Source organism: Malus domestica, chromosome 12 (genome assembly GCF_042453785.1).
Source record: "Malus domestica chromosome 12, GDT2T_hap1".
NCBI lineage: Eukaryota > Viridiplantae > Streptophyta > Magnoliopsida > Rosales > Rosaceae > Malus > Malus domestica.
The window spans coordinates 23,010,518-23,034,623 of NC_091672.1; the positions used below are offsets into that span (position 1 = coordinate 23,010,518).

General features: G+C 37.6%; 3 protein-coding genes across 9 annotated transcripts; 2 read left to right on the plus strand and 1 right to left on the minus strand.

Annotated features, from left to right (window-relative positions):
- Positions 1-1,295: 1,295 nt before the first annotated feature.
- On the plus strand, positions 1,296-13,086 carry LOC103450536 (uncharacterized). Of its 6 annotated transcripts, XR_011574101.1 has the most exons (19): positions 1,296-1,664; positions 2,095-2,325; positions 3,003-3,138; positions 7,195-7,346; positions 7,568-7,651; positions 7,738-7,800; positions 7,953-8,084; positions 8,191-8,400; positions 8,682-8,804; positions 8,981-9,030; positions 9,733-9,895; positions 10,025-10,162; positions 10,347-10,501; positions 10,739-10,861; positions 10,952-11,050; positions 11,221-11,310; positions 11,457-11,544; positions 12,069-12,199; positions 12,279-13,086. XR_011574101.1 is itself a non-coding variant. In XM_008389900.4 (18 exons), exons 2-18 carry the CDS (start codon positions 2,200-2,202, stop codon positions 12,423-12,425), a joined length of 2,058 nt encoding a protein of 685 aa, XP_008388122.2. In that variant the 5' UTR covers positions 1,296-1,664; positions 2,095-2,199; the 3' UTR covers positions 12,426-13,086. The 6 variants fall into 6 exon arrangements, 4 of the variants coding, with proteins under 4 accessions (XP_008388122.2, XP_008388124.2, XP_070665983.1 ...); XM_008389900.4 differs by lacking the exon at positions 10,347-10,501 and having other exon boundaries at positions 12,066-12,199; XM_008389902.4 differs by lacking the exon at positions 10,347-10,501.
- Positions 13,087-14,031: 945 nt separating this feature from the next.
- Positions 14,032-19,918, plus strand: LOC103450537 (protein DEFECTIVE IN EXINE FORMATION 1). 2 transcript variants are annotated; one of them, XM_008389904.4, is made up of 13 exons: positions 14,032-14,378; positions 14,508-14,618; positions 14,810-14,892; positions 14,981-15,098; positions 15,220-15,374; positions 15,586-16,163; positions 16,302-16,372; positions 17,012-17,271; positions 17,438-17,619; positions 18,317-18,600; positions 18,681-18,798; positions 18,923-19,105; positions 19,252-19,918. In XM_008389904.4, exons 1-13 carry the CDS (start codon positions 14,239-14,241, stop codon positions 19,564-19,566), a joined length of 2,598 nt encoding a protein of 865 aa, XP_008388126.3. In that variant the 5' UTR covers positions 14,032-14,238; the 3' UTR covers positions 19,567-19,918. The 2 variants fall into 2 exon arrangements, with proteins under 2 accessions (XP_008388126.3, XP_070665985.1); XM_070809884.1 differs by having other exon boundaries at positions 14,041-14,378; positions 15,688-16,163.
- A 479-nt stretch (positions 19,919-20,397) lies between these two features.
- On the minus strand, positions 20,398-21,122 carry LOC103450538 (uncharacterized). Its single transcript, XM_008389907.4, has one exon. The coding sequence runs from the start codon at positions 20,980-20,982 to the stop codon at positions 20,644-20,646; it is 339 nt and encodes a 112-aa protein (XP_008388129.2). The 5' UTR covers positions 20,983-21,122; the 3' UTR covers positions 20,398-20,643.
- Between the last annotated feature and the right edge of the window lie 2,984 nt (positions 21,123-24,106).

Consider the following 24,106-nt stretch of genomic DNA (forward strand, 5'->3'; position numbering starts at 1 on the left):
GATATTTACAGAGTAATTCATAATATAAATAGTTATGATCATAAGTACAAAGCTTTGCGATTCGAACACAATTAGTTTTGAGTAGAAGTTTCTCCTCAAAATAAACCAAACGAATGAGGATTCTCGCTGAATCCTCCAATCACACCCGTTTATCGTACATCATGCGGTCAGAAATTATTGTGATTTTTTTATTTAAAATTGAATATAAACAATACCTAATAAAAACTGGTCGCACGATGTATTATCAACAGATGTGATCCTCTCTCAAACCAAACAATTGAATCCACGTGGTGCGTTGTGATTGTAGAGAATTGTCCATCACTTAAAACTCTACGTTTTCTTTTGTCGTTTTCACAGTTCTGCCAATCTTAAGACATGCCATTTCTTCATTCCAATTTTCACCTTCCTTTTTACCGTAATAGGTGATCCCTTTATCCTTTTACCAACCCTTATTTAATTATGGAAAAAAGACTTATCTGCATCATCTTAATGCATGTATTTAATTTAGAGAGTTTTAACGAAAAACTCAAGTTACTGTTTATTTTAACGAAAAACCACATTTTTATACGAAAAACCACATTTTTATACTAAAAAGTCAAACTTAGTACTATTCATTTTACCATTTATTTTGTCATTATCGTTAAAACTCAAAATTTTTAAACAATTTTCATTAATTTTCCTTTTAATTTATTCAAAGTTGTTTAAAGTGGAATCTACTTTTTGGAGAATACGAGGACAACCCTAAAATGGTGTTTCAAACTTCACCCATATTTTGTCTTAAAATACAATTATTGTCTCATCCTTCACCTATTTTTATCTCATTATTTCTTAAATTGTGTTTCAAACTTCATTTTCTTGGACTTTACTCTTTAACGGCCATGGAGAGAGATTTTGCACTTTCATCAAAAGAAAGGTGAAAACAATTACTCACATCACATAACGTTCTGATTCAACAATACAATTTTATGTAAAAAAAAGTGAGTACATAATTATATTATTGGATACAAAAGCCACGATAATAGTTGAACAAATTTTATCACTCGTTAAATATGAACACGTTAACCGTATTTTTTCCTTTGATCATAGAATACTTGTGTCACGTGACGGTACCTAAAACCCAAATAAAGTAATTTTTATTCTTTGGTAACAAGTAATTTTCCTTTCTTTTTGGCCAAACAAAGTAAGTTTCCGTTTTTGATAATTTACTCTAGGGTTATTTTCTTCAAGTTTCACACTTTTCACACGTGTATAAGTAGTAAAAATAAATAAATATATTTTTTGAAAAATTCGGAGTCATACGCTTGTATAAATTCATCGTTTTTCTGGAGGGTTTTTATCTGTATTGTTTATTCGATTCTCCGAACTGAATCGTACATTTCTCTCTCTCTCTCTCTCTCTCTCTCATGACATGGATTGATTAATGAAACCATCTTGAATTTTTACTCTCTCTCTAAACCGACACACCCCACACTTTCTCTCTCTTAGGGTTTCGCAGAGAGCTTCCCAGTTGCGAGGAACAAGATAAAGAGAACAATCTTTAGGGTTTTTGGCTTTCTTTCAACTTCCAGAGGAAGCCGCTGGGTTTGCGCTGATCGTGGAAGTGTTAATTTCTCACGGCTACTTCAGGGGCACGGTGAATCGGCTTGCGATTGCAGTTTTGTGAGGTTTGAGTTCTTTCTCGATAACTGTGAAGCTTTTGGGGTTTTGGAATTCGAAATTTGTATGGGAAAGTTATGGTTTAGGGTTTGTGGTTTTGGTTTGCTAATTTTGGTGCTGTTAGAAATTGGAGGGGAGATGAACAAAATGGAGGGTATTTTATTTGGATAGGGCTTTGGGCATAGCAAATTTAAGCAAATTTGTAGTTAGATTAAGTTGATTAGCAGTACATTACATGAATTTTATACTTTTGCTCTGCTTTCCCATGTAAGCCCAATGCCGTCTTTCGGCCAAGCAGTTTCGTCTACATTTTTCTTTTTCGGTTTCGAGACAAAAGATTCTACGTCTATGTAGGAGTATCGGTTTGTAAACTATGTTACTTATTAGCTTTTAGTTGCTTACTTGGATTGGTTATTGACAATGTGCGCATTTTTGCAGCTGACGGAAGTAATATTTGAATGTAAGGTTGTTTACAAGTTATCGAGAGAGAGTCCCCCTGACCATTTGATTCTGCGTCGGTAAATGTAGTGTAGAGGATTATGAATGATTGCTGTCATGGACTTGAATGCCTCGCCAGTACCTGAAGAAGATGAGGATGCTTTTGAGAATCATATAGAATACGTTGCCCCAGAAGAACGTATAGAGAGTGGAGTTGATATAGCACGGCGGGTACTATTTTTTTCTCGTTTAAATGGCCTGCTCATGTAGTGGCAACTGGATCATATCGTTTCTTTTGTTAGTGTAGTTATTGTTCTGGCCATATATGCTTTTGTTTGGGATCTCCAGTGAGATTGAAAGCATTACAGGGCATTTTGTATTGTTTTTGATTGATTGTAGTTGGGGGCTTTCATTACTTCTGAAGCTTATATCTTTCCATGGCCTTTGGAATTGATGGATATTATTTTGTATGCAAAAGGTTGTATGGAAACAACCATAAACTTGGTGGAAGCCCTTGCAACATTTATGGTCATAAGACGGGGATTTAGAAATTCAAAATAACATAGGAGACAAAATACTTTATGCTGCTATATTCAACTGCATGTACAATTTTTTGAAACTAATATGTCGCTGTGGGGCAAACAGATTTTTTGGTCTGGTTAGCTTATTAATATATGATATATGGGGGAAATTATGCCTTCGGAAGTTTTACAACTCTCTCTCTCTCTCATGTGCATGCACAATTTCCCCATGCGCACACCTGTGAGCACACACACAGCGGTTCACATACACAAAGATTAGCCATGAAATATTTTCATTCTTTTTATTTTATTTTATATATTATGTATATATGTTGATCTCAACATTTTATGTGCCTGGCTGCTGATATTGTGTTTTCCTTGTATTAGGAGCGTGAAGAAAGACGTAAGCGATTGAAACGAGAACGCCCAGATGAAAAACCAGTGCATGTTTCTCAACCCCCTGCATACGATTCATATCAAACAAAAAACCCCAAAGTTTACGACAAATCTAGGCTCCCCAATGGTAAGTATGCTGTCTGTAGTATGTTGTTAGGTTTACTAATATGTTTTTATTTCCATAAGTTGCATTGCTTGGTAGAAATATATAGAACAACATTTTTGTCACTACCATGACAAGCTTTAACTGAATTATTACCATTTATATGTTCGTTTACATTAAAAGGTGATTCACCCTTTCATAGAAACTTTTATTTTTGGTATTGGTTTCTTGTATGGAAGAGGTCGCACTTGGTGCGATGGCAAGTGCCTTCGCCCATGAGCGGTAGGTCTCGGGTTCGAGACTTGGGAGCAGCCTCTCCATAAATGGGGGTAAGGCTAGCAGACATTCACCTCTCCCAGACCCTGCGTAAAGCGGGAGCCTTGTGCACTGGGTACGACCTTTTTATTGGTTTCTTGTATGGAGACTGAGTTTAATGCTATAAATTTTTAAACTTCAATATTATTTGTCCTTTTAATTAGGGCTGGGCACGGGCCGGGGCGGGCCGGGCCGAACCGAAGTTTGTAGGAATCGGAGCTTAAATGAAATGGGCCGGGACGGGGCGGGGATTGGATTTTCTAGTATAGGAACCAAACATTACCCGGCCCGGTTGAAACGGGCCGGTTCGGGCCGGGTCCACGGGTACCCATTTAAAAAAAAAAAAAAACTGCACTGCACAGTTTGAAAATTGCACAGTTTGCAAACTGCACAGATTGCAAACTGCACAGATTTGCACAGATTGCAATTTGCAACTGCACAATCACAATGACACTGCATTTATGCAGATTTTGCACAAATTCACCATTATTCACATCTAATCTAAATACAAAGTCTAACATCCAAGTTCATAAATTAAGTTTTAACAATACATCCAAAATAACAATATATTTACAATGGGGCAATATAGGAATAGATAAGAGCAAGTCCACCCCTAAGGACTTTGTGCCAGCACCCAGCGCATTTATCCACTCAAGTGAACAGTAATAGACCCTAGTGAACAGTAACAGACCAAAGCATCTCCACCCCTAAAAAAATGCGCTGGCACCTAGCGCATTTATTTGGTATGTTTTTTTTTTTAAGTTTATTTCGGATATGATTTTTAACCAATTTTGGATAAAATTTCAATAAACTTAAAAAAAAAACACACTGAAATAAAATTACATACTCATCAAATAAACTTTAAAAAAAAACACACTAAAATAAAATTATATAAACTCATCAAATAAACTATAGAAAGAAAAAAATAATTTTTTTTTAAATTTTCTGTATTTTTTAATAAATTTTCTGTATTTTAAATAAATTTTAATTAAGTTAATTAATCTGGACCGTTGATCTTTGATCGAACGGTCCAGTTTAAAAGTAAATTTTAAATTTTTTTTATTGTTGGAAATCCAACGGTCTAGAAAAACTAACCGTTGGAAATCCAACGGCTATTGTGAAGCCACGTCGCTGAGCCCAAGTGGGCTGACACCTTTTCAGGTTTCCCTGAAACCCACTCGCGCCTTGCGCGCTTGTGTTGCACGCGCCTGAGAAACAGGCCGGCTTCTGGGTCAGTCCAAAATGTGCTGGGCTGTTGCCTGGCATGGGCTGGGTGCCAGGCAATGTAACGGGCTGGAGCAAAAAAACAGGGGGCTGGCCTATTTTTTTGGCTGGGTGCTGGGGAGTTGGTTTTGGGGTGGATTTGCTCTAATCAATATCCTTGCTCCTCAAAGAATGTATGCTCAGTCTTGCTCAGTCTTGCTCCTCAAAGAATGTATGCTGGATCTATTTACAATGGGGCAATATAGGAATAGATAATCAATATCCTTGCAAGCTTTTACAAATAATACACACGGAACACACACACAACATAGAACACACACACAACACAACACAACACACACACATACATAACACACACACACACACACAACATAGAACACACACACAACATAGAACACACACACAACACAACACACATACTTAACACACACACACAACATAGAACACACACACATAACACAATACACACACACACATACATAACACACACACACACAACACACACACAACACACACACACACACAACACACACACACACACACACACACACACAGAACGCACGCACACACAGAGAACACACACACACACAGAACGCACGCACACACAGAGACACACACAACACAGAACACACACACACACACACACAGAACACAGAACACAGAACACACACACAACACAACACAGAACACACACACACACACACACACACACAAAACAACACACACACACACACACACACACACACACACACACACACACACACACACACACACACAAAACACATAACATAACACACACAACACAAAACTAGATAACAACAACAAAATCCAAATATAACGGTGATGTTGAAACTAAGAATATGGCAAATTGAGAAGATTGGTCCATCTATAATACGACACTAACAATACATGAGTTTGTATGAAGGTAATTGAGCACAGATTATCCACCAAATCAGAAAATCAGAAAATTAGAAAATTAGAATATCAGAAAATCAATAAAAAAAAAGGTTAAAGAATTCACCTGAAGCGATAGAGTGTTGGTGATCGCTACGGCGGTGATGTCGTCGGGAATGAGAGAAGGAAAATCGGGAAGAATAAGATGGGTGGTGCGGGTGCCTGCCTGGGTTCTCTAGGTCACGCCGGTGGTGATGTCGGGGGTGGGCAAGGAGACAACTGAGGGGGAGACGGGGAGTGAGTCGAGTGACGGAGTGTGGGTGGTGGAAGTAGAACCGTGGAAGGGAGGGGCTCAGGGGAGGGGAGGGGACGACGGTCAGAGTCAGAGACGAAGAGGTCGAGGTCGAGAGAGAGTCGATCAGAGAAGAGAAGAGATTTAGAATTTCAGACTTCATACACTAAGACTAGGTTAAAACCAACGGTCCTGATAGGAAGTTATGTTTATTTTCAATCTGGGCCGTCCATTTCAATTACAAACAGGCCGGTTCGGGGCCCCGTTTTTCTATACATCTGAAACCGGCCCGACCCTAAAATGTCATTGACCCGGCCCGCCCCGCCCCGTTTCTCTTATTTAAAATCAGGACCCGCCCCGTACCCGACCCGAACCGCCAATACCCTCCCCTACCCGCGGGCCCAGAGCCCGTTTGCCCAGCCCTACTTTTAATATGGGAATTAAATTTCTTCTTTTGATATTGAGTTAGTGGGTTTGACCTTTTAGGTTTTCCAATTATTTGAACCAAACTCTAAACTCATGTGGAGATATAGTGCGCATATTGATATGTCCCGACTGTATGTTAAATGAATGTGTCATGATTTATTTTTTTATCATCGTGCTAATTAGTGAGATACATTTAAATCACTAGTAGCCTTCTGCACTTGCTCTGTGTGGAGAGAGATGCTTTCTCCAAAATACATATAGAAGTGAAGAAGATAAAATGGGAAAATAAATTTGATTCATTTTATGGATGAATTTAATTTCAAATGCATTAGAATGCTCAACTCTGGTTCAGATGGAGAGGTGGTTGTAGATGGTTTTGGGGTGGTGGTCACAATTGGAGTGAAATATGTTTCTCAAAGGAGTGAAGAAATGGAATTGGATTTGAGTTGTGAATTCTAGTTTATTTTTGGGAAGTGTTATTGGCACTCCAAAAATCTCATTCTACACTTCCTCACAAGTGTATTTTTCTTTTCCAAATATAGAAAGTTTGGAGTGTAGAATGAGATTTTTGGAGTGCCAATAACAATTCCCTTATTTTTTTATAAAGGTGAAATTGATGAAGTAATCGGTTTACTGCCTTTGGGTGAGTTTGGTAGTTCACTTACCTTGCTATCCCTATCATTTGATTCTTCCATTAGTTTTGGGATGATGTGGAAGGGTAGTGTGTATTTGGAATAAATAAAATTTGATTCATCTTGAAGACCGTAGCTCAAAAATACTGGTGTTCCCTTTATATACTAGTATGGATAAAGGGTTTTAGACCTTTATCTGGGGAAATAGTTTCTGTCTGTAGCACTATTACGACTCAGGAGTGTGTGTATTTGGTATTACTTTTGTTGTCTCTAATTACATTTTTCTTCATAATGCAGGTTGGTTGGATTGTCCAGCAGCTGGTCAAGAAATATCTTTAATGATACCTTCTAAGGTGCCATTGGGTGAATCGTACAATGATTGTGTTCCTCCTGGTAAAAGATACTCATTTAAACAAGTGATTCATCAGCAAAGAGTTTTGGGAAGAAAAGTAAGCCCGCTGAAATTATGCTCCTTTTCTTCTAGTCTTATTTTTTTCATGATAATTGAAAAGTAGTTTTTGTCACATGCACTAGCTGTCAAAGTTTGGATACTGTATGTGTATATTTCTTTTTTGGACAACGGGAGTTGAACTAAATAGTACCTATATGAGAGTCATTCTGTCTAGTTCAATTGTTGAAATGATTTTAAGTCGTCTTCACTCATTTTCAGCTTGGTTTGGTGATTGATTTGACAAATACTTCTCGCTATTATCTAACATCAGATTTGAAGAAAGAGGGTATTAAGCATGTCAAGGTGAGTAGTAGATTATGGTACAATTTGTATTCATTGGTACTTCTGTCTGTATTTTATTATTTATGGAATCGTGTTCGATAATGTAGATTGCGTGCAAGGGGCGGGATTCTGTGCCTGACAACCTCTCCGTAAATCAGTTTGTATACGAGGTTTGTTTCATTTTTCACACTTGCCTATTTATATGCGAGGAAGGAAGCTTTTTTATTTATTTATTTATTTTTTATTTTCAAGATATCACATACTCATTGTTTATGCAAGTAAAATTCTGGTTATGATACTTTATTAATTATTCTCATTGCAGGTTATACAGTTCCTGTCACGTCAAAAGCATTCGAAGAAATATATTCTTGTGCATTGTACACATGGGCACAATCGCACAGGGTATATGATCATCCACTACCTAATGCGCTCATTACCAATTTCAGTCACTCAGGTAATTATGAGGTCATTTTAACTGTCTAAACGTAGAGTAAACCAACCTGCTTTTATACTCTTTTCTTATTCTTGTTATTTCTCTGATGCTACATTGTATTACACAGGCATTAAAAATTTTTGCGGATGCACGTCCTCCGGGAATCTACAAACCTGACTATGTTGATGCTTTATACTCATTCTATCATGAAAGAAAGCCTGATATGGTTGTCTGCCCCTCAACTCCTGAATGGAAGACTTCAGAGTTTGATCTTAATGGTGAAGCTGTTGCAGACGATGACGACGATGATGGGGGTCCTGCTGCTCCTGTAAATAATGTATGCACCGTCTTTATAGTGGAACTCTTTTGATTGGATATGATGTATTTCTTTGCCAAATGAATGACTTGAAGTTCGGACAATCCAGTAAAGGATGAGTGGTTTGCATGGCATTGATGGAGGAGTAATTTTTTTTTTGTAATGTGTTCTGTTCATTATTTGTAATCCACCCCATACTTCCTGTTTGATCATGTAAATGACCTTTTGCTTTGTTATCATGATACATGTTTGTTTTTTATTGTTGTCCTCACTGTAGTTTTAACATACCTCTTCTATTTCAGGAGAGTCTGGATACAAATGGATTGATGACAAATGATGATATCTTGGGCGATGAGATACCTTGGGACCAGCAGGAGGCAATGCGGCAGTTCTGCTATCAAACTCTTAAGCTGGTTAATGTTGGGGTAGGCATGTTGAAACCTATCTCTATTCTTGATGGTTTTTGGCTTTTGCTTCTAACTCCACAAATATCTGAGATCTTGAGTTAGCTTGTTTTGATTTTTTGTCACATATTTTAGCTTAATTCCAACTTGCATCCCATTTTAGTATTTTACTAAAACTTTATTTTCTTTCATTTCAGCCTAGAGGAAACTCGCAATTCCCAGGGTCGCACCCCGTGTCTCTTAACAGGTGCTCCTTGCTCCTTTTTTTGGTTTAGGTTTCGTTTTTTCTAATTTGAGCATATAAAATTTCTTCAGTTTTACCAATTGTAACTTTCTTTGACTCAATAGTGATATATGCGATAAGCTGTACAATTTCATCATAACTTGGTGAGCAATATCTTGAAATGAACTTTCTTTTGTTAACATGCTTTGTGCTGTGCATTTTATATTAAGTAAGAACATTTGATCTGTAAAGAAAAGTTTGATGGGCAATTATCACGCAATGTTTCATTTGGAATGATAACTGAAAATGGTAACTCAATGTCGTTGTTGACATCGACAATGAATCTATTGAAATTGGTGGATGCTTCTGGAATTGATATTTGAAGTTTTGTATGTAAGCACAGTTTGTAGTTTGTTTTCTGCTTAACAAAGATATATTTGTGGCACTGTTGAAGCTTAGTTTGAAAAGAGACCCAATGTGGCTTGACATTTGATTACATATTAGATATTTGGAGGTGTAATGTGCTTGGTTTCGTAATAGTTGGCTGATAGATGACAAATTCCTTGTGCATCTGTAAAGACTCCTTGAGTACTGCATATCACATATTTACTCTATTCTCATATATTGTTTTATACATGTTGCAATTGAGTATTGTAGGTCTTTTTCACTTGGTAATGCTCCATTTTGAGATTGTCATCTGAATGGACTTCCTTCTCGTACATGCAGGGAGAACTTACAGCTGTTAAGGCAACGTTATTATTATGCTACATGGAAGGCTGATGGAACACGATATATGATGTTAATAACGATGGATGGGTGTTACTTGGTTGATAGAAATTTTAATTTTAGAAGGGTCCAAATGAGGTTTCCCTGCAAACACACAAATGATGTATGCATACACTTACTCTTGCAAGGTTAATGAGGGAAGATTTCATCTCCCCATTCAGCTGTATCCTTCACAAGTTAGAGTGACCTTGTTTGTCTCCTTTTTTTTCCTTTCCTTTTTTTGTCTTTTAAGGGTTTAGCCGAGAAGACTCACCACTACACATTACTTGATGGTGAGATGGTAATTGATACCGTGCCTGATTCACAGAAGCAGGAGAGAAGATACCTGATCTATGATATGATGGCAATCAACTACCTTTCTATCATAGAGGTTGGTATGCCTTTTTTCTGCGCCTTTTTTTGTATCCCTTTTGGGGTGATCTACCTTTTAAATTATGGTTGCACAAACTTGAGAATTTAAGATATTGTATTTATAATCACATGGTATATGCTATATGGTTGTGTAATTTACCACTCGATTATATTTTTGAATTCATTTTTCAAACTTTTTCTAGATTTTTGTGCAAGCAAACATGTAAGTCATTTGGCAACTGGTAACACACTGTAAACCGAACACAGGGAGTGAACTTTCAGATATAAAAGGAGTCCTAAATTTTGAGAAGTAGTCGGGAACGTGCACAAAGGTCTCTGTAGGCTTGTGTTTTGTTAGGTATGGAACAATCAACTTGAAGAGATATCTGCACTGTGATTTTTGACATCCATATAATCATCAGTAGTGGTATCTGCACTGTGATTCTATTGTCTGAAATTGTAAAATAACAGTTGGACCCATCGTCAATATCTGCATTGGTAATGGGGTGTTCAAGGTTGTAAATTGCCTTAGTATATTATGTTCTGTAATGTTAAGCTACCCATTATACAGTCTAATATTATAGCATTGTTGCAGCGGCCTTTTTATGAACGGTGGAAGATGCTTGAGAAAGAAGTCATTGAACCTCGGAATTATGAGCGCCACAATATATACCAAAGTAGGAATCCTTACTATAGATATGACCTGGAACCATTCAGGGTATGTATCAATAAACTGTGTTCAGATGTTGAACTTCATTCCGCTGTTTACTTTTCTGCTGGGATTGATTTTCTCAGTGTGTTCAATTAGGTGAGGAGGAAGGACTTTTGGTTGCTCTCCACTGTAAACAAGCTTTTGAAGGAATTTATTCCAAGGCTTTCACATGATGCAGATGGTCTTATCTTTCAGGTGGTTCTATGAAATATGATTCGAACATTTTTATTAGTTTCAAATTACTTGGTTAGCTGTCAATATAATTTGTTTATTGCCATGTCAGGTCCTATTATTGGTTCTAAATTAGCTGTCCTCTCTCTGATTTGGTTGCAAAGAATTAAAATTTTTTTTTTTTTATATGCTAGGGTTGGGATGATCCTTATGTTCCCCGCACACATGAAGGACTTCTAAAGTGGAAATATTCTCATATGAACTCGGTTGATTTTCTCTTTGAGGTTGTGCTATCAACTTTATTGAGTTATTTTTTGAAAACTCTATTTTGTCATTTAAACCATTTTTCTGTACATCTCTCATCCCCTACCATATCTGCTGTAATTTCTTCTGTGCTTGTTTTCTCATATGAAGCTGCTTGTGTGGACAGGTAACTGATGACGATTGGCGGCAGCATCTTTTTCTGTATGAACGTGGAAAGAAGAAACTAATGGACGGAAATAAAGTTGCGTTTAAAGGTTGACATGAATATCTTCAGATTTTTTTTTCCTGTTTAAAACGTGACTAGGTATAATCATGATCCGTACAGCTGAAGTTTTGCATTGGGGTGCTTCGGATTTTTTTCTGTTTAAAACTTGACCTGGCAGGAACTTCTCCAGAAAGCGTTTCTATGACTCATAAGCATTTTTTTTGGTTTTCAGAAAGCACTTTTAGCTCTTCCAGAAGCAGTCTCAATAGGTCCCAACTTTATAAGCAGATTTATTTTATTTCTTTTTGTTTAAACCTGTGGACATACATGTGCATACACATGTGGATTGATCCCAAAAAAGAAAATGTCCGGATGAGAACTTTTATTGTTTTTATAGCTTTCCCCTATTGCTTAGTGTTTTGGGAAACCTAGATAAAATACCGGTTACTTCATCGTATCATCTTCTACAATCTAATTGGCACTAACATCTAGTATTATGTTTTGCTGGGTGTGATTTGGTTATGATCTTGTTGTGTTTAACCTAAATGCTTTTTTTGTATTCCTATGTAGCAGATGGTGAAGACCCCACTTCTTATTCTGGAAAAATAATCGAGTGTTCTTGGAACGGTGAAGAACAAGAATGGGTCCTTATGCGCATCAGGACTGACAAATCAACTCCAAATGATATCAATACGTACAAGAAGGTCCTTCTCCACATATTTTGAATTTATTTTTCTTGTTTAATCCCCACTTTGGGCTCACTGATTACTGATTTCAAAACAGGTCATGCGAAGCATAAAAGACAATATCACGCAGGACATCTTGTTGAATGAGATCTATGAGATCATTCGCCTGCCTATGTATGCTGATAGGATACGGAGTGATAGCAAAGCAGCCCACCAGCATGCAAATGCAGCACGAAGGAGGTGACTTGCGGAGGTTTTAGCAACACTGGAGTTTCGTGTACAGGTTTGCTGATAGCAGGTTAGCTTAGTGCTGAGGCTGCCCTCGGACACCTGCTTGGCAAGACGTTCAGAGTTCTATATGGTCGTATCAGCTGGTGAATCACATTCACAGTGTAACTTCGTAAGCCTAGCTATAATTCGTAATGAGTGCTGTTCTGGTGAGTTGTTTGATCCAGTTTGGTTCGGCGATAGCCCCTGGGATTGCTGTCTCATTTATTTGGTTCTGATAGTAGTTCAGATGAAGAGGAGTAGGGTTAGAGTCAGATGTGTATATTATGACGATGATATTGTTAAGTTGTTTAAAAGGTAGGCATTTTTTTAACGACCCAAGTTTTTGCCTTTCCCTTTTCATGTGAATATGTAACTTCAGAAATAGGTTAGTAAACGACTCTACTCTCTCGAAACCCTGGTTTTAGTTACTCGTGTTTTTGGTGTTGTATTTGTTTTTGACCTGCTCTTCGCAAATCATCACCGTCTATTAGGAATCCGGATCCTCTTCGGATCATTTTTTGTGAGGATTCTAAAGATTCGTGAATTGTGTTCATTCATCGTATATTGTGAGGTTAGTTTTTGTGAAATATTGTTTGTATTTAATTTTAAATAATAAAATTTAAAATGATTTTTAACCGTATGATGTACGATAAACGGATATGATACACGAATTTTTAGGATTTTTATAAAGAGGATCCGGAGAGGATCTTTATTTGTGTATTAGCATGGGACTTCGTATGATTGCTCGAGAGATTTGTTGTTAAACAATTGTTTTAGAGATGATGCATCTTTTAGTCCAATTTGATCAAGTCCATGAACGTGGACTCCTTGATGACTTTTCGGTTCTTCTAGTGTTTTGACATCCAAGACTTCCCTACTCTGGAGAAGTTGCCGTTCTCTCTCACGTTAGCACTAATGAGATGTGGCAAATGAGTCGTGTTTGTGTCGTTTTTGTATCATAATAGTATCTTAATAGACTATTTTGTGACAACCCTATTATCTTAACATGTGACTCGATAATGGGTCATGCAAGATTTTATTAAGTTTGTTTATACCATATTTAGGGTCTTCGTATTTAGACCTCGTACAAATACTTAGGGGACTTAAATGTAATTATGTGATAAAGGAAGATGCAAATATGTAATAAGTGAGGAGCCCTTATTCTATAAAAGGACCCTCATCCTCACAATTAGAGGAGGCCAATTCCTAGGCCCTCTCACCCCCTCTCAAAGCTCTCACTCTGAGAGCTCTCTCTCCCTCAAATAAATATATAATCAGTGTGGACGTAGTCCAAACCTTGGGGTGAACCACGATACATCTTGTGTCATTTACATTTATTGCAGATTCACGATCGGATTTACGTTGTTACAAGACCTCCGGTTTTGTGCATCAACAAAGCTTAATATCTAGACCTACAAATGGATTGACCAGAAAACAACTTGATTCGTTAACAAATGTCTAGACCTACTCATTACTAGTCGTACCTATTATCTTAATGAATTTTTAACGGATGATCAGAAAACAACTTGATTCATTAACAAACTCTTAATGGTAACACAATAACAACTTAACTTGTTAATGGATTAACTGAAATCTGTTATTTTTATGCCTTTTCTTTTCCAATCACAGTCCTCGACTGTCGACTCTGCGCACCCAACCATGTCCTAAATCCTCTCCGACACGCTAACACAAACCGTCGAGACATTTCTTAGACCCTTGTTAGTAGCTGGGGTTTATCTTCTCCTCCGCAGTATCATCCCCATTCCGATTGAAACGAACCGGATCATATGAAATTCCCGGCGATTAGGGCTTTTCTGATCTGTCTAATTCTCTGCGCCGGTTCGAGCTTCGTTCACGGCGAGGAGCCGGCGAAGAATAAGTTCCGGGAACGAGAAGCCAGCGACGACTCCCTTGGATATCCGAACATGTATGCATATTCATTTCGTCTTAATTTCCCGTGATTAGTGTAGACTCACAGAGATTTTGTTGATGTTGGGTTAATTGTGTTTGGAATTCTTGCATTTGATTAATGCATTGGATTTGTGTGTGTGGTTAGAGATGAGGATGCATTGTTGAATACGCAGTGCCCTGCGAAATTGGAGCTCAGATGGCAAACGGAAGTTAGTTCTAGTATATATGCTACGCCCTTGATCGCCGATATCAATAGGTACAAAAAAGATTTGTGTTTTGGTTGGAAATTCTGTATATTTACCTGTGCATTTTGTGATTACCATGGGGATCAGTTCTGTGTCCAGCATTGATTTGTGTGGTCTTTTTTTTCGGGTATTCGTTTTCGCTTAAAGCGGGAGCCTTGTGCACTGGGTACGAACTTTTTTTATTCGTTTTTGCTTATTGCAGTGATGGAAAGCTTGAGATTGTGGTTTCTTCTTTCGTTCACTATCTTGAAGTTCTTGAAGGTGCTGATGGAGACAAACATCCCGGTACGAAAATTCCTTTCTTTGTTTTACGTTAGGTTGGCTTGAAGTTTGGTGAAGTGATTTTCCAACTATCTGCTTGATGATTTATCAGGTTGGCCTGCTTTCCATCAGTCAACCGTACATGCGAGTCCTCTCCTGCATGATATCGACAAGGACGGTGTGAGAGAAATAACTTTGGCAACCTACAATGGTGAAGTTTTATTTTTCAGGTAATTCAGTTACATTGCCCGAGTAATGTTACTAAATATATTACAATGTTTTCTCTCAACTATGCAATTATATAACAGCCTACACAAGCTCATAAAAGTTTTTGTGTATATTTTCTTTTAGGGTTTCAGGTTACATGATGGTAGATAAACTTGTAGTACCTCGTAGGAAAGTTAAAAAGAACTGGTATGGGGGTCTGCATCCGGATCCCGTGGATCGCACTCATCCAGATGTCCATGATGATTCTCTTGTCATGGAGGCTTTGGAATCAATTCATCGTAAGCTATTTACATGTTAAAGTAGTTTTTTCTCACAACAGCTGTTGTTTTTTCGAGGTTATCCTTATTCATATCATCTGCTTTAGTAGACATTTAGGAAGAGCATGCCGAGCCACCTGAAACAGTTCTGACTTCATATGATTGTGAAAATGCTACTTTTTAACGGGAACTAATCATAAATCATGTTTACAACTGTTGGTTATTTTTGTAGAAACAAATGGAAATACAGCTAAATTAAACAATTCTGCTTCTATTTCAACTTCTGATTCAAACACTTCAACTATTATTTCAACTCCTGATACAAACAATTCAGCTACTATTTCAAAAGCGAGCAACCTTGGCATGGTAAATGCATCAAATCCAGAGAATAAAGGGGAAACAAATTCAACTCAGGTGGAAACAGTCATCAAGCTGCCTACAGGCACGGACAATTCTTCTGTGAAAAATGTGTCAGAGGAAACTGTTAATGTAGTGAATGGAACTAGTTCTGGGAGACGGCTTTTAGAAGATAAAAAGTCAAGTGAATCGCAGGAGGGTAGTTCTGAACCCAGAGATAATAATAAGGAGGATGTTCCTGTTGCAACTGTACAAAATGAGGGAAGCTTGGAAGCAGATGCTGATTCATCTTTTGAGTTGTTCCGTAGCAGTGAGGAACTGGCTGATGAATATAGTTATGACTATGATGACTATGCTGATGAATCAATGTGGGGAGATGAGGAATGGGCTGAAGAGCAGCACGAGAAAATGGAGGATTATGTCGATGTTGATGCACACATCCTCTGCACTCCTGTGAGTTCTAACTTTAATGATTCCTCTATACACATATATAGGCACCCTGCACATGGATTTATTTATATAGGCATGATATTTATTCACTATTTGCCATATGCAAGTTGAATTTGGTTGATGGTTTCTTTTTTCCTTCAGGTCATAGCGGACATAGACAATGATGGAGTATCAGAAATGGTTGTTGCTGTATCTTACTTCTTTGATAGCGAGTGAGTTCTCAAAATTCACTTATTTATTAATATTTTTGGAGTGGAATGCAATCACATCACATTTAGCACTTTAAATTCCCATTAAAGGTGTCTACCTCCTTACTTTAAAGGATTTGTGCAGTTTAGACTCTGATAAAGTAAGTATTTTCTAGGTATGGTGTACATTATAGGATTTATGAAAGCAAGCATGTCTTTTAAAAGTTTGACAAATAAGTACCGTATGTATATATTTGATGTAAATACTGCAAGCAGTATACAATTTGCACTGTTGGAGTTAAATCTGCATTTTGAGTTGTTGTGATGACCTGGTATGGCAGCCAATGAGTTCAAAACTATAGCACTATTTGTATTGACCAGGAGACACTCATGAGATCAGTAGATATGTTGTAAATGAAATAGAAGAATAATTTAAATTTGTAGGTAGATTGTGTATGATCAAGTAATTTACCATGCTTTCTTCAGATCTATACAATAAATTGTAATAATCCTGTTAAGTTTTATTTCCTGCAAAATCAATTTAGTGCGTTTTCTTTATCATTTGTTATGCGGCATCATCCAAGATTGAAATGTGAACCATATATTGGAGTTTGCTTAGTAATTAATGGTTTGAAAGTAATCTCCCACCTTGTACATTTGCAGGTATTATGAGTCCAACGAAGGTCATCGAAAGGAATTGGGTGACATTGATATTACAAAATATGTTGCTGGCTCAATAGTTGTGTTTAATCTCGACACAAAGCAAGTTAAGTGGACTGCGGAACTAGATCTGAGTACAGAGACTGCGACGTTCCGTGCTCATATATATTCTTCTCCAACTGTAGTGGATTTGGATGGTGACGGGAATCTGGACATTCTTGTCGGAACTTCCTTTGGCTTGTTCTATTTCTTGGATCATCATGGTGAGTTAGCTTTTCTTACTCTCATTGCTGCGGTTGCTGGCATTTTCCCCTCAGAGAGCATGAGTTGCTTCAAGTTCCCTGGCATACAAGACGCTGGATCATCTTTGATGTTACATACAACTCTTTTTGTTAGTGATATCGAAACTAAACTGTTTCTTTTGTTCAGGCAAGGTCAGAGAAAAATTTCCTCTTGAAATGGCTGAAATTCAAGGAGCTGTTGTTGCTGCTGATATCAATGATGATGGAAAAATTGAACTAGTGACTACTGATGCTCATGGAAATGTTGCTGCATGGACTACAAAAGGAGTAGAAATTTGGGAAAATCATCTTAAGAGTCTAGTTCCCCAGGTACGTTGAGGGTTTGATTGGATATTAAGTAGAGTGCTAGTACATTATTTGGTGGACCACATTTTTAGGTCAGTTGTTTTTTGGAAATTTCTTTTCTGCTCTGGACCTTATGAGTTTAATTTACCATTTTCCTGGAGAGATTATCGGTTTTCAACTTGCATGCACTATGCTCAAATTTATGAGTCATTTTCTCAAGAACACTACATATTTTTTTCTATGTATTAGCACTGTCAAGGTTTCTACATATATGTGATTTAATAGACATTACAACTCAGCTTATTTACGTCACAGTGGGCTGGTTTGGTATTGATGTGCTTTGAAAAAAAGCTGTTGTGAGAATAAGCGGCTGTGCTGTGAGAATAAGTGGCTGTGAAATAAATTAGCAGAGTGTTTGGTAAACTTTTTTGTAAAAGTGCTTTTGGAAAAAAAAAGCAGTCTGATAATGGGTCTTTTCATTAAAGGAGCACTGTAGCTCCGTGTGCTTTGAAAAAAAAGCCAATTTTCCAAAGCTGCAAATAGCAGCTTCAGCATTTTCCTTTGATTTCAGCTTATTCTCACATCAGCTTCCAAAATAAGCTTTTTTTTTTTCAGTTTACCAAACACCTAAAACCCTCACAGCTTTTTTTCATGGGTGCTTTTTTTTAAGCACCTCACTCCCAAACCACCCCTGAATCTAATGCACATTTTTGTTCCTCAGGGTCCCACTATTGGTGATGTTGATGGGGATGGCCATACTGATGTTGTGGTTCCAACTTTATCCGGCAACATATATGTTCTTAGTGGCAAAGATGGGTCAATTGTTCGTCCTTATCCATATAGAACTCATGGGAGAGTTATGAATCAAGTTCTTCTAGTTGATTTAAGTAAAAAGGGAGAGAAAAAGAAGGGACTCACCCTTGTTACAACTTCGTTTGATGGTTACTTGTACCTAATTGATGGACCTACATCATGCGCCGATGTGGTCGACATTGGTGAAACTTCGTAAGTTATTTTTTCCTACATCTTTACTTATTTCTCCTCCTTTCCATGATTTACCTGAAACATTGATCTCTGCATGACAGATATAGCATGGTCTTAGCAGACAATGTTGATGGTGGAGATGATCTTGATCTTATTGTTTCAACCATGAATGGCAATGTTTTTTGCTTCTCGACTCCTGCTTCGCATCATCCCCTCAAGGCATGATAGATCACAAGCTTGATCTGTCAATAGTTTCTTCTGTTGTCTTCAGTTTTTCTTTTTTGCTTTTTGTTGGGTGATAATGTTTTGTTTTTAATCGTCTTTAGTGTGTTTCCTTTCTCAGGCATGGAGATCACCTAATCAAGGAAGAAATCATGTTGCAAATAGGCATAACCGTGAAGGTATCTTTGTTTCACATTCATCAAGAGCTTTCCGTGATGAAGAAGGCAAGAACTTTTGGGTGGAGTTTGAGATCATAGATAGCTATAGATACCCATCTGGGTTGCAAGCACCCTATAATGTCACAGTAAGTTGCTCATTCCCACCAATTATTTTGGCCAAAGTCGACTACACAGTCCTCCCTCCCTCTGTCTCTTGTATACACACGCAGGTAGCTTGTATGTATAATATAAAAAACTCAATCCAACATTTGTTTTCTTTCAAACTATGTAGGTAACGCTGTTAGTGCCAGGTAATTACCAAGGAGAGAGAAGGATAAGAATAAACGAGACCTACAATCGTCCTGGAAAGTATCGTATGAAGCTTCCGACAGTTGGTGTAAGGACTATGGGTACTGTTTTGGTGGAGATGGTTGACAAGAACGGACTCTATTTTTCAGATGATTTCTCCCTCACATTCCACATGTATTACTATAGACTGTTGAAATGGCTGCTCGTCCTACCGATGCTTGGAATGTTTGGCATACTTGTAATCCTACGTCCTCAAGAAGCTGTGCCTTTGCCATCATTTTCGCGAAACGCTGACTAAATGTTCAACCTTTATCAATGCAAAGACAGATGACGGACATTCTCACCCGAACAAGTGCAGAAACCATGGCGAATATGACATCACTGCGCACTCCGGTGAATATTTTTTATGTCCACGCTCAGATTGATCTTGGTTTGGCCCCAAAGAAACCGAGTTTTGAACAAATAGATATCGGAACTGGTAACATGGTTGGATATGAATTCAAGGAATGAGTTCCAAATCCGAGTTTTTTGTTGATTATTGTTTTAGAAGAGATGTAAGGCAAACTAACGGATATTCATTTACACGAAATTCTCTCTTGATTTTATAGTGGATGATTATCTATAAATTGGCAATTTCAATTTCATTCAAACTTACAAGTTTACTTGGAAACAATTGGTATTGAAATTATTTCGACTCTTCGACTTTCTATACTAGTGCACGAGTACTGAAATTATTCTTCGAGTTCTTCTCATACGTTTACCAACACATATGACATCAATAAGTACGTGAATTGACATTACAATTCGTAATTCAGTACCGATAAAACCAAATTCATTACTGTCTCTACTCTTCCTAGCCACACCAATTCAAAACTCTCGCTATTCCAAGTAAACATGCCATCAATAGGTTTGCTCTCAAAACCGAAGTCCCAACTACATGCTCCTATTGAACTTGTGCTACCGACTTTAAAGACCGTTGTTATTGACATCCTAAAAAAGTCATCTGGCACGGTCCAATGCACCGTAAATGAATTGCTACAGGCCAAATATGAGCAGGTTCATAATTTGATGCAAAAAGTTTATCATATAGTAATATTATAGCCAAAACTATAGAGACCCAGAAATCTAATTCCAGGAAACCCTTGTTCTATTTATCTCTCGACAAGTGAATACAATCATGTTCAAAAATACAGACCGAAAGTAGAAATAGAGGTCCAATATGCAGAATTGAACTTGATCACACGATAAAGTAGTGATTGTCACGCTCCCGTTTTCTTCTTTTGCACTTGCCTTTTATTTCTGTGCAAAGGCTGGAAGACAAGAGTCGAAAACGTGAGCGCGAAAATCACTTCAGAGTTCTCGAAAAACGAGAGCGCTAAAAGACATGCAAGACAGGCCTCTTCCCGAGCCTCTTAATCTCTCTGTCCATATTACCAGAAAGCATCAAAGCAAACATCTTGAAATCGCAGAAAAGGGACCAAAACGGATGCCCGAACGTCGCCGGAATATTCCCCTCCACGAAAAAATGGCTGTACCACGCCAATCCGTACCCAGAGAGAGGCACACAAAGCAGAAACCGCCAATCGAACAGCAGCGAGCAGAGGAGGAAGAAGATAGAAGCTAGGGTTCCTGCAAAATGCCACCGCCGCGTCGATGGTTTCGAGTGCTGGTTCATGTAGAAGGCCCAGAACTCCTCCAAGCTCCTGAAATTCATAATCTTTTGTGAAAGTAAGAGCAACCCAGTTCAGGATTCAGATTTTTGTGAAGAGACCCAAGGGAAAAAAATGATCAGAATTTGGATTTGGGAAAGATTTTGGAAGCTTTGAGAATAAACCCAGAAAAATAAAAGAAGAAAAAGAAGCTGGTGGATAATCTTTTGGGGGTTCCCTGAAATGTTGAGCAGAGAGATCTTGAGGATGGGACGAAAGAATAAATTTGGAGTTTTGGTGATGGATTATGGTTTTACCCGCTGTGTGGTTGTTGTTTGTGGAAGGATGAAACACAGCAGGGTGAAAAAAGTCTGAGAGGGTGAACAGTTTCTGTGTGTGCGTGGATTGAATAACGCAATATTTATTAGAGACTAGAGTCGTCCACGGCATTGACTTTATACCTATCATTGGATTTTTGTTATTTTTTCTTGGTTTTGACATGTTGATTAATTGAAGAGAACAAGGGGGGTTGAAGAGTTTTTTTAATTCTAATTATGGATAATAGAGTTTGATATTTCATTTGAAGAACTTGCATGGGACGCGATCATCAAAAATAACATTAATCTGCATGATAATACATTAATAAATCAGAACCCATTAGTGTTTATAAGGCCATTTTATGTAAATAGTCTTCATTTCATAGATGCTGATTTTTAAGAGCATCTTCAACAGGTATGTTCCCTATCAAGAGTTGCATGGTCGCTCAACATTCTATTTGATATGAAATGTAGAGAATAATGATGTTTCGTGATCACCAATCCTTAGTCATCAAGTGGAATGCTTTGGAATAAGCATGTCATAATTATCCTTAGTCATCAAGTGGAATGTTTTGGAATAAGCATGTCATAATTATTGTTAGTCAAAAGGTCTCCAACAGACAAAATTTAAGAACATGGTTTTTTTTTTTTTTTTTAACAAACAATATTATTACACTGAAGGGATGTGGGAGTGACATAAACCTCACAATAAGCTAGCAGTAATGTAGTTCAAATTCGTATTTAACGAGAATCGAACATAATACCTCTTAGTTACAAATAAACAAGGATATCACTAGACTGTAATACGGGTTGACAATTTTAAGAGAATGTTAAATACTCATCTTAGATAAAATATATAAATTTAACTCTTCAAGGTAAAACATACCAATCAAAAAAAGAATAATCATTAGAATTTTAAATTTACATCTCTCAATTAAAAGAACTGAGAATTCAATAGAAAGTAAATGTAATTTTTACATCTTAAACGCATCACCCCTCCATTATGGTCTAAGGTATTAATAGTTATATACAACATCCAATAATGATGAGGAACACCATGTCAGTCAGAACGTCACAGTCATCCGATTGTGAAATGCTGCTCTTGTTCTATTGGCCCCATAGCCATTCAGATCGCTTGGTGGTAACATATGCTTGGAATTCATTGGAGGACACAAGAAGGAAATTAATATGATAAAAGAAATTAAAAAAAAAAAGAATAAACCTTATGAGTGGATGACAATCTTGCAAAATTACCGGCCAGGCACGGCTGCACCTCCCATCATACATGTGACGACGGTATATATATTTGTAGTGGTTTAATGTGGTTTTCTGTCGGTGACTCAAACGGTTCGTTGATATTCATTCGTTTAGTAAAAATAAAAAAAGAGAGCAAATACTTTACATGAGACTTTTTTTTTCTTTCTTAACCAACGATATTATTTATATTAACGGAGTGAGAAAATAAGTTAAGTCTCGCAATATGTTAGCAATAACGTAATTTAAATTTTCTTTTGAAATTTGACTGCAGTCCGACAGATCATGCAGATAGTGTTTGTGGCAGGAATTTCCGTTGGGATGTCTCCTAACCGACGAGCACACAGCTCCCCGAGAGGTTGACACTGGTTGATGCTTTCTGTCGGGCTTCTACTTCACTAGCGGGTTTGTCGGGCAAAGCTTGTCGGGCAAGGCTTGTCGGGCAAGGCTGAAAGAGAAGGACATAGTTAACTTTGAAAGGTGCCTTTGTGGGGCCTTAGGTGTAGGCCTTGAGGTTCACAATCAAGATTAACTTTTAAGTGCTCAGGTGTGCCACTGCCAACTTTAGCATGGCAGATGTAAAATGGATGTTGAGGTTTAGTTGCACATATACTCGAGAGACCATGTTAGTTATGACAGGTGCCTTTGTGGGGCCTTAGGTGTAGGCCTTGAGGCTTCCGATCAAGAACTAACCCAGTACTCGAATATATGATGTCTGTTTTATTGTTTGCAGAAGTGTTATAACCATTATACTTCTGATCATCCGAGCCCGCAGAGCAGAATGAACCCAAATAGGTGCCTTTGTAGGACCTTAGATATAGGCCTTGAGGCTTCTCATCAGAATCCCTTCTATACTCAAACGTTCTACTATAATCATAATATAATAGAAATAAAACTAAGAAATAGATCGATTACTTGCGTCCCAAGTAACTTCAAACTTCTTGTTATCAAAACTTGTCGTGGATGGGTTAAGTCCACATAAGGTTCTTTCTTATGCCTTGAGGCCAAGGACTTTTAAATGATCAATCTTACATACCTGAGAGCTTAGAACTTAGATCTGGTTTGAACTATGAAGACATATTCAAATTGGATTCAAGAGCTGAGAGAGTCTTTTAATAGTCATCTTACTAGAAATAACTTGAATACAACTTGAAGTATACAACATATTGCTAGGCTAATGAAAAGACAAAAACAAAGAGCGTCGGGCAAGGTTTAACCTTGTCGGGCAAGGCTGATCGTCTTGCAATTTCCTATCTTTGTGGTTTATCAAGGGGTTTGAGAGCTTTTAGAAAGGGGGATAAGGAGATGAGTTTACAGAAAGAAATCGATACTACAGCAAGCTTAGGACAAGGTAGCAGAGCTATTACAAAGGCTTTTGGTGATGGTTTATCCCGAAAGTGATGAAGGCTTGGGCTGACTACAGCTTTGTTTGAAGGCAAAACTAGCTTTGAGCAGAGTTTGTGCTTGTATTTGTTTGTTTGATTGAGTGTCCTTATCTCTAATTTTTCTTTCGTCTTTTATAGACACTTCGGTTTGGCCTCCTGTAACAATAATCTTGCCCGAATGCAGTTTGAAGGATAGTGACTCATCAGCTATTTACTTGTACTGCCACTGTAAA